The following is a 10,230-nucleotide window of genomic DNA, read 5'->3' as shown; positions in this document are numbered from 1 at the left end:
CAGGAGTTGGAGGTTGCTGTGAGCTGTAATGCCACGGCACTCTACCTAGGGTGACAGCTTGAGGCTCTGTCTCAAAAAAAAAAAAAAAAAAAAAAAGATTCTGTTTTGCAAATTATATATACTGATGTAAAGCTAAAAGCAGTAGAGAAATTTCCAAAGTAAACTAAAACCAATAGGGATAAAACATTACAGATTAGCAGTGAGGGGATAAAGAATTGTGAGTGAAAATTTGGTTGAGGTTGAATTGTTTTTTTGGAGACAGTCTCACTTCGTTGCCCTCAGTAGAGTGCTGTGACATCCTATCTCACAGCAACCTCAAACTCTCAAGTGATTTTCTTGCCTCAGCCTCTTGAGGAGCTGCAACTATAGGCGCCTACCACAATGCCAAGCTATTTTTTAGAAATGTCATCTCACTCTTGCTCAGGCTGGTCTTGAACTCATGAGCTCAAGCAATCCACCTGCCTTGGCCTCCCAGAGTGCTAGGATTACAGGTGTAAGCCACCACACCTAGCCTAAAAAGAAAAATTGTTTAAGAGATAGGATCTTGCTATGTGGCCCAGGCTGGTCTGGAACTCTTGAGCTCATGTGATCTTCCTACCTCCTAAGTAGCTATGACTACAGGTATATACTACCACATCTTACCCAGGTTATTTTATTAATTTAGGATCTCCTGACAGCAATATTCTGTCATATTAAACTATAAATAAGGTTTCATATATAACAACTATCAACATATATTCACTTCTAAAAATTTTATGGAAAATAACTCAGACCCCAGAAGCTGGCTTCAAATTCAATCACTCACTAAGAAAAGACAATCAAAAGAATATGAATTGCAAATATACAAATGAATAATACGGTCTTACCTCCTCTCACCCACCTCTCTCCTATTTCTTCAGTCCCTCTCCTCCTAATTTCTTCACTTTGTCTTAAACAGCAGCACTATGGTCTATAGGTAGGAGCTTTGGAATGGAAACTATGGCCCTTCTTCTCTTAAAGTACAAATAAGCAGTTAAATATTCATTTACAAACTGAGGAAAATACTTCTAACAACAGTTTTGACGTCAAGTTGCTCTGAAATCCCAAAGCATGGCAGTAACTACAATGCACACTGCCTTAGAGGAGTTTTTGATTGCTATCCAAATATGATATTTAAAAAATATAGCACGCTTAAATAGAGACTGAGGTTATATACAGCCCTCTATGTAATAAGCCAGAAGTTAACAAATCATAGTTTGTATTTACTCTCCCTATTTTATAAATCTAGTGATTAACAAGTATTCTTAAATTACCTAAGGAATGTTTTTAATAGGTGTATTTTAGTAGAAAGTACTTTTTTGCCCTTATTTCTATACTTTTAAGAAATCACACCTTCTTTTTTTGCCGGGGCTTAGTTTGAACCCACCACCTCCGGTATATGGGGCCAGCGTCCTACTTCTTTGAACCACAGGTGCTGCCCAAAAAATCACACTTTTATGAGGGCAATGCTCAGGCACTATTTATTGACAACGGTCAAAATATATACAGTACCTAGGAAGAATAAAAGTGTCACCAAAACACTGAGGAAAAAAAATGTCAACAAGTTTTGCCTTGTAAATTCAAACCCAAGCAGCCCAGATAAATGTTCACTGATGTATCATATAAACATCTAGAAATAAAACTTTTTTTTTTTTTTTTTGGCAGGGCTAGGTTTGAACCCGCCACTGCCAGCATATAGGGCCGAAGCCCTACCCTTTTGAGTCACAGGCACCGCCCCAGAAATAAAACTTCTAATGCTTTCCTCAAAGCTAACATTGTATCCTGTCCCCACAACTCCACTGAACTACTTTTACCAAGGTCATCTACAGTAAATGACTTCATCTGTCCTACCCACTTCTCCGTGGCATTTAGCAGTACAGATTCTCTCATCCCTTAGGTATTTTTCTCTGTGTAACCTGTCTTGGTTCTCTCTCTGTCCATCTCTTTCTCCTGGCTTTTAACTTCTCCTAAAACATCTGAATTCCTCAGAGCAGGTATGCTGCCCGCCTAAGACATTTATCCAGCCTGCCGGGTGTTTTTGCCACCCTGCCTGTCCTGCTTAGCAGCCCACTCATCCTGGGGCCTGCAGCCCGGCCCCTCAATGGTCTGAGGGACAGTGAACTGGCCCCCTGTTTAAAAAGTTTGAGGACCCCTGCCTCAGAGTATAACCTCCACCATTCTTGCCCCATTTTGTACACTTTTTGGGTGACATCTTCATACCCATGCTTTACTTTTCTACAAATCCTTATGTATTTCCCATCTAGACTTCCGTTTTTAACTCTTAAACTCTTATCTAACTGCCTGCTAAACACGTCTCAGCTATCCCAATGGCCAACTCAATTCAACAAGTACAAACCAAACTAATTCTTGAAACAACTTGTTCAGATTACTTTTTATCCATACATAAGTTTAATTCATTAAACATCTTTTCAATCTGCAATTTCCCCCTATTCCCAAAGCCATGCCCACACTTTGTCTTGATGAGATTTAAAAAAATAGCACTCTAGGTCAAGCATGGTGGCTCAAGCCCGTAATCCCAGCTCTCTGGGAGCCCAAGCTAGGAAGACTGCTTGAGCCCAAGGAGTTCAAGACCAGCCCAAGCAAGAGCAAGACTCTCATCTCAACTAAAAAAATTGAGAAAATTAGCTGGGTGTGGTGGCACATGCCTGTAGCCCCAGCTAATCAGGAGGCTGAGGCAGAAGGATCACTTGAGTGTAGGTGTTTGAGATATAGTAGTGATGATGATGCTACTTCACTAGAGTACAGTATGGGTGACAGAGTAAGACTGTCTTTAAAAAAAAAAAAGTCCCAGCCTGAACAAAAGTGACACCCTGTCTCTTATTAAAAATAGAAAAACTAGCCAGCCATTGTGGTAGGTGCCTGTAGTCCCAGCTACTTGGGAGGCTCAGGCAAGAGGACTGCTCAATCCCAAGAGTTTAGGGTTGCTGTGAGCTTTGAAACCACAGCACTCTACCCAGGATGACAGAAACTCTGTCTTAGGGGGAAAAAAAGTCCCTCTGACTAGTCTCTTCTATGGTCCCTCTCTTCTGCCTCACTGACCACAGGAATAAATTCCAAGACCCTTGGCAAAACACATAGGCCATAATGTACTGGTGAACTGGCCCCTGTATAACGTATAATGTCACAGACTCATTACCCAGTTTCCATCCTTCATAGGTTACATACTGACTTTGTAGGCACTACTACAATAGATTCACATCTGTTTTTCATTTGCTGTTTCTTTTGACTACCCTTTACTTTTACTTTCCTGATGGTCAAATATTTATTTCTTGAAAAGTCAGGATAAGTATTCTACTTTGAGGCCATCCTTGAACCTCTTAAGAAGCACTAATTGCTTCTCTTCTTTCTCCCATCACTGTACTCAACAGTCATTAATATGTTTATTACACTGGTATAGAAGTTCTGGAATTACAGTCCCTGTGATCATCTGAGGGAATCATACTAAGATGTTATTTGTATCTTTCTTTCTCATTCGTGTATATTCTCTTATTCACGTATACTGGGTTGAAAATGTTCTAGAATCAATCGTGGTTATGATTGTATAATTTTGTAAATATAACAAAAACTACTGAATAGCACTGAAAAGAATAAAATACTTTTGAATAATTTAACAATAGAAGTACAAGACTTGTACAGTGGAAACTACAGAGCATTGCTTAGGGAAATGAAAGAACTAAATAAATGGAGAGATATTCTGTGTTCATGGACTGGAAGACAATAGTAAGATGACAATACTACTCAAAATGATTTAAAGTACAAACTCAGTAAGATTTTTCCAATTAAAATCACAATACGATATTTTTCTAGAAACTACAAGCTGATCCTAAAATTTCCAATTTTGAAAAGAATACAGTTTGAAAACTTGTAGTTCTTGATTTTGAAAGCAGATTTAGGGAGTTGGGTTGGGAATGATGACTTACTTATTCTAAAACTAGATTGTGATGATGGTTATAAAACCAGAAACATCTCAGACCTCCTTCAGTAAGAATATGGCTTTTAAAAAAAGACTTCAAAAAAAGTAAACCAAAGGAAAAAATCCAAAGATAATGTATAAAACTAACTAGATAAGGAAAAAGTAACATCCAAATGAAGTTTCTGAAGATTTAAATTAAATAGGAATGAAGGAAGATATAAAAAGACAGAATGACAGGTCACTGGCAATGACTAATAGTAACAAAAACTGTTAACATTTACTGAGCACTTACTATGTGCCAAGTATTGTTATTAAGTGCAATTATTAAGCCAATTTACTGTCACAACAATTCTATTCTAGAAGGCATATTGTCTTCTACTGCAGAGAAAGGGAGATACTGAGGTTGCAGACCATATATAAATTTATCCAAGGTTACAGATCGGGAAAATAGAACATCTAGTGTGTATGTGGGTTTTGCCACTAACTGTACTAGAAAGAAATGTCAAAAGACTATGAGGTCTTTGGTTCCCCCCTCCTCTGCTATCATTATTTCTTATATAACTATGCAATCTTAACAACTGTGTTTACTTAACTGTGCTCACTTTAGGGAATGAAAAACAATCACACCCCTAGAATTCTAAGCCTATTTCTAAAAGGCTTAGATAAATGGTTTGAGTTTACCTGGCCATCATACTGCTTTTAATTTTATGAGGAATTACTAAAAAATACTTAATTGGAAATCTTTTTCCAGTTTAAAAAGAGTCAACAAATCTTCGGTGTAATCATATACCTTTCTTCCATATGGTTTCTCTACCATATTGCTGTCACTGTCAGAATTTTCACTCTGAATTGGTTTTGTGAACCCAGATTTGGGCATTTTATAGCTGTTCAGCTAGCTTCTTCTTTTATCAGTCTTCTCATCCTGGATCTGTAAAGAATGGATATATAAGAGTTATTTTTGTGTGTGTGTGTATATATATACACACACATATATACAATAGACTCTACTTAAGTTTACAAACCACAATTAGTTCAATTATTTCTCTCTCTAAACTAATAATTATCTCCAGCTTTCTGGGAATCCAAAAGCAGTAGAAGTGGATGCAGTGACAAAGTGTTTCTTTCTCCAGCACAAATCCAGAGGTAGGAGTTCCTAACAGACTACCTGGTAGTTCTGTGTCGCTTTAGAAGTCATTTCCGAAGACCCAACCAAGTACTTGTTTGATCTGAATAGTAATTTTACAACATCTAATTCCCTCTATTTATTTTTCTTTTGAGACAGAGACTCACTTTCTGCCCTCGGTAGAGTACCGGGGCCTCATAGCTCACAGCAACCTCAAACTCTTGGGCTCAAGTGATTCTCTAGTCTCAGCCTCCCAAGTTAGCTGGAACTATAGGTGCCCACCCACCACAATACCTGGCTATTTTTAGAGAAGAGGTCTCGCTCTGGCTGGTCTCAAACCCATGAGCTCAGGCAATCCACCTGCCTCGGCCTCCCAGAATACTAGGATTACATACAGGCAGGAGCCATTGCATCTGGCTTAATTCCCTGTATTTAAACCAAGGTTCCTCAAACTTTTTAAACAGGGGGCCAGTTCACTGTCCCTCAGACCACTGGAGGGCCAGACTGCGGGCTCCAAGACGAGTCAGCTGCTAAGCAGGACAGGCAGCGGTGGCAAAAACACCCAGCAATCCAGATAAATGTCCTAGGCAGGCTGTATGTGAACCACGGGCCGTAGTTTGAGGACGACTGATAACCTTACCTACTAAAAATTCCTGGAGTAGTTTCTTTTCCTTCATCCCCAGGCATTAGTCACTTTCTCTACCTATTCATGGATATAATACTTATATCATACTGTAATTACCACTGCATGTGCCATTTTTCTACCAATGTGTTCACCTTTTCTCTTCTACTTTGCAAGCTGACTTAACAGGTCAAGGACTCTCTCAGAAGTTTATGATTATTATTAAGCTTATGCTTGAAAGATTCAGAAAAAATTCCAAGATGGAGTTTTAGATATAAAGGAGAAAATTGTGAGGCTAGACCTGTGTTGCTATCTGATGACTATTAGCTACATGTGGCTATTTAAACATAAACATTAATTAAAATTAAAGTAGCTACTGTACTAGATAGTGCATATACACATTTTGTCATCTCAGAAGGTTCTACCGCATACCACTGCATAAGATTAAAGATGCTGGCCAATGGGAGCACTACCTGGGCCACAATAATCATAATGACAAGAGTACACCATACATTTCCTAAATATGGATATCATAGCTCTAAATAAGATGTCATTCTACTATCTATGTGAATTATTAAAACTCAGATACCTGGAACAGTGTATTAGTAAAATCTGCCAAACTGTTCAAATTGTTCTACCAGTGTTTCAAAATTTGTTTGGTTTTGATAGAAACAAAAACAAAAATCCTTTAAATGAACTGAACTAATTTGTAAATTGTCAAAACTTACATTAATCTGGATATAGCCAAATTAGAATACATGTATAACACACACACAAAATGGCAAAGTTCTAATAATTAAAATTTTTCATTAAGGAGGAAATAGACTTGAAGAAATTAAGAACCTTTTTTTGACATCCTACTCAATAGGCAGAGCTTACCTTGGGACCATTCAACCGTTTCAACTAGTACTATAAAAGCAGAATCATTTAAACACAGCATTTGTCCTCGAAGCTAGCCATGTGTAGTGCTTGCAGAGTTATTAAAGTTACAAGTCATATATTTAAAAAAATGAATCAAAAGCAAAAGTGAGCTGTATGCTACCTATCTGTAGCCATCAGCCTAAGTGAGACTTTGAAGATAAAACAGTACCTCCTATGCAGATAAAGCAAATTACTGAACTAAATGAGTGTCATAACATTCTGGGAGAAAACTACAGGGGAGTATTAATAGACTGTTAAGAAAAACTAACTTTATATTTCAGTAACTTTATCTAGAAAACATGTAGTACTAACATAATAAAAATCACAATTATAATCTAAAAATACTATTTCCATCAACTAATATAAAGCATTTAATTATTCTGTCCAAGATGGACACTACAATCACTACAGCGACCACTATATAACGAAATAATCAAAATTATACTGCCTTAAAATCATATTTTAAAATGTACAAATAACCAAATAGAAAGCAAAAAGGAAAATCTGAGGAATGAAAAACAGAAATAAAAACAAAATGACAGGCCTAACCCAAACATATTAATAATTAATATAAAATACAAATGGCTTAAATATACCAATCAAAAGACAGAGATTGCCAAAAAGAAGGAAAAAATAACAAGAAATTCACTTCAAATATAGTAACAGGTAGGTTTATTATTGCCCTCTTATGCAGTGGGGGGAAAAAAAGAATATATAAATGAATAAAAGAGTCAAAATGTTTTAAAAATTAAAAAAAACTAAGAAAACTAAAAGAAAGAAAACCAAAAATAAAACATAATACAAATATAATAATAGTTAGGTCAAAATAAAGTACTGGAAAAAGATGTTATGCAAGAACTAATCAAAAAAACATCTTTGGCAGTGCCTGTGGCTCAGTGGGTAGGGTGCCAGTCCCATATACTGAGGGTGGTGGATTCAAACCTGGCCCCAACCAAACTGCAACAAAAAATAGCCAGGTGTTGTGAAGAAGCCTATAGTCCCAGCCTCCCAGGAGGCTGAGGCAAGAGAGTCACCTGAGCCCAGTAGCTGAAGGTTGCAGTGAGCTGTGATGCCACAGCACTCTACCAAAGGCTATAAAGTGAGACTCTATCTTTACCAAAAAAAAAAAAAAAAAAAAAAAAATCTTGAGTAGCTACATTAATACAGATGAAAGAGACCTCAGAGCAAAGGGAGATAGTTTATAAACTGATAAAAGGGTCTATTCACTAAGAAGACATACCAATCCTAAATCTGTGTGTGACCAACAAAAGAGTTTCAAAATACACGAAACAAAAACAAAACCAACAGTTGAAACATAAATTCATAATTATAGTTGGAAGCTTCAACTACTCACATGTTAAGTCAGAAAAACAGCAAGGCCATAGAAGAACTGAAAAATGACATCAATCAACTGGATCTAATTGACATTTACAGAAAAATCTACCCAGCAATAGCACAATACTCATTCTTATGAGTACAGAATATTCCCTACCCACAGAATATTCCCTACCATAGGCCACTTCCTGTGTCATAACACAAACTTAACTAAGTTTGCCCTCTGACAATAAAGAAGCTGAAACAAAATCAATTATAGAAAGATAACAAGAATATCTCCAAACTAAAAAATGAAGAAAATTCAACGAAACTGAAAACCAGTTTTTTAAAAAGATCAACAAAATTGATATATCTCTAGCCATGTCAATTAGAAAAAAAAGACCTACATTATGAATATTAACAATGACAGAGAAACATCACAACAGATCCTATAAAAACACAAAAGATAATAGAGGAGTATTATCAACTTCATGCAAATGAAGTGAAACAGATAAATTCTTTAAACAGGCACAAACTACCAAAGCTCACAGAAAAGACAACCTCAATAGCCCTGTTCATTAAAGAAATTAAATTCATACTTACAAACAAAACTTTGGGCCCAAATGGCTTCAAGGTGAATGCTACAAAATATTTAAGGAAGAAGTAATGCCAATTCTACACAAACTTTCCCCCACCTTCCCCTAAAAGACAGAACACATTTAATGAGGCCATCTTACCCTGATACCCAGGCAAACCTTTTTAAGAAAGTACAGACCAATATACCTCATAATGATTTTTTTAAAAAAGAAAACCTCAACAAAATACTAGCAAATCAAATCCCAACTATATATAAAAACAATAATACAACATGACCAAATAAGGTTTACCCCAGGAATGCAAGGTCAGCCTAACGTTTAAAAATTAATCTAGGTAAATTTACTCTATTAACTGAAATAGAAACATTATCATCTCAACAGAGAAAAAGTGTTTCATAATATTCAATACTCATTAATAATAACGCTTAGTAAACTGAAATAGAAAGGAACTTGAATGCTTCCTCTTCTAAGATTGACTACGAGGCAGAGATACCCACACTTACAACTTCTACTCAATACTGTACTTACTAGTGGCTCTATTTAGTTCAGTACTTCAAGAAAAAAATAAATGTTATATAACTTGGAAGGGAAGAAGTAAAACAGGCCTTATTTCCAGAGGACATAATTATCTGTCTAGACCAGTGGTTCTCAACCTTCCTAATGCTGCAACCCTTTCATACAGTTCCTCAGGTTGTGGTGATCCCCAACCATAAGTAGCAACGAAAATAATTTTATGGTTGGGGTCACCACAACCTGAGGAACTGTATTAAAGGGTCGCAGCATTAAGAAGGTTGAGAACCACTGGTCTAGACAAAGCAAAGCCATCTACAAAAAAGCTCTTAAGAGTAAGTGTGTATAGGAAGGACATAGAATACATAGTCAAGGACGGCACCTGTGGCTCAGTGGGTAGGATGCCGGCCCCATATACCAAGGGTGGCAGGTTCAAACCTGGCCCCAGGCAAACTGCAACAAAAAAAATAGCTGGGTGTTGTGGCAGGTGCCTGTAGTCCCAGTTAGTCGGGAGGCTGAGGCAAGAGAATCACTTTAGCCCAGGAGTTGGAGGTTGCTGTGAGCTGTATGATGCCACGGCACTCTACTAAAGGTGATAAAGACTCTGTCTCTACAAAAAAACCCCAAAAAACAAACAAAAAAAACAATAGTCAAAATATGAAAACTAATTTTATTTCTACATGTTAGCAAATAAGCAATTGGAAGTTGAAATTAAAAACATGGCCAGGAGTGGTGGTTCACACCAATAATCCTCTAACTTTGGGAAGTTAGGTAGGAAGACTGAGGCCAGGAGTTTGAGACCAGCCTGAGCAACATTGTGAGACCTCCATTTCTACAAAAAAATAGAAAAATTAGCCAAGATCATGATTCATGACACATGCCTGCAGTCCCAGCTATCTGACAAGCTGATGAAGGAGGATCTTTGAGCCCAGGAGTTTGAGGTAGTAGTGAGCTATGATGATGCCACTATATTTCAGCCCAGGAAACAGAGAAAGACTCATCTCAAAAACAACAAGAACAAACAAAAAACCAAACCAACAACTTACAATAACATCACGAATAATAAACTGGCTCGGCGCCTATAGCTCAACTGGCTAAGGCGCCAGCCACGTACACCTAAGGTGGCGGGTTCGAATCCCCAGCCTGGACCTGTCAAACAACAATGACGGCTGCAACCAAAAAATAGCCGGGC

At 37.3% G+C, this 10,230-nt stretch overlaps 1 protein-coding gene across 6 annotated transcripts in view; it reads right to left on the bottom strand.

Moving 5' to 3' along the window:
- ANKRD12 (ankyrin repeat domain 12) overlaps positions 1–10,230 on the bottom strand; it is a 116,723-nt gene that overhangs the window by 86,632 nt on the left and 19,861 nt on the right. For all 6 annotated transcript variants that reach the window (XM_023507608.1, XM_023507610.1, XM_012812177.2 and 3 more), the window contains exon 2: positions 4,743–4,880. In XM_023507608.1, the coding sequence (XP_023363376.1) occupies positions 4,743–4,829 (87 nt within the window). In that variant the 5' untranslated portion in view covers positions 4,830–4,880. The remainder of the gene's footprint in view (positions 1–4,742; positions 4,881–10,230) is intronic.

Source organism: Otolemur garnettii, unplaced genomic scaffold (genome assembly GCF_000181295.1).
Source record: "Otolemur garnettii isolate 467f Iridium unplaced genomic scaffold, OtoGar3 scaffold00193, whole genome shotgun sequence".
NCBI lineage: Eukaryota > Metazoa > Chordata > Mammalia > Primates > Galagidae > Otolemur > Otolemur garnettii.
The sequence above is the reverse complement of the archived record's forward strand: the minus strand, read 5'-3'. Positions and strand labels throughout refer to the sequence as shown.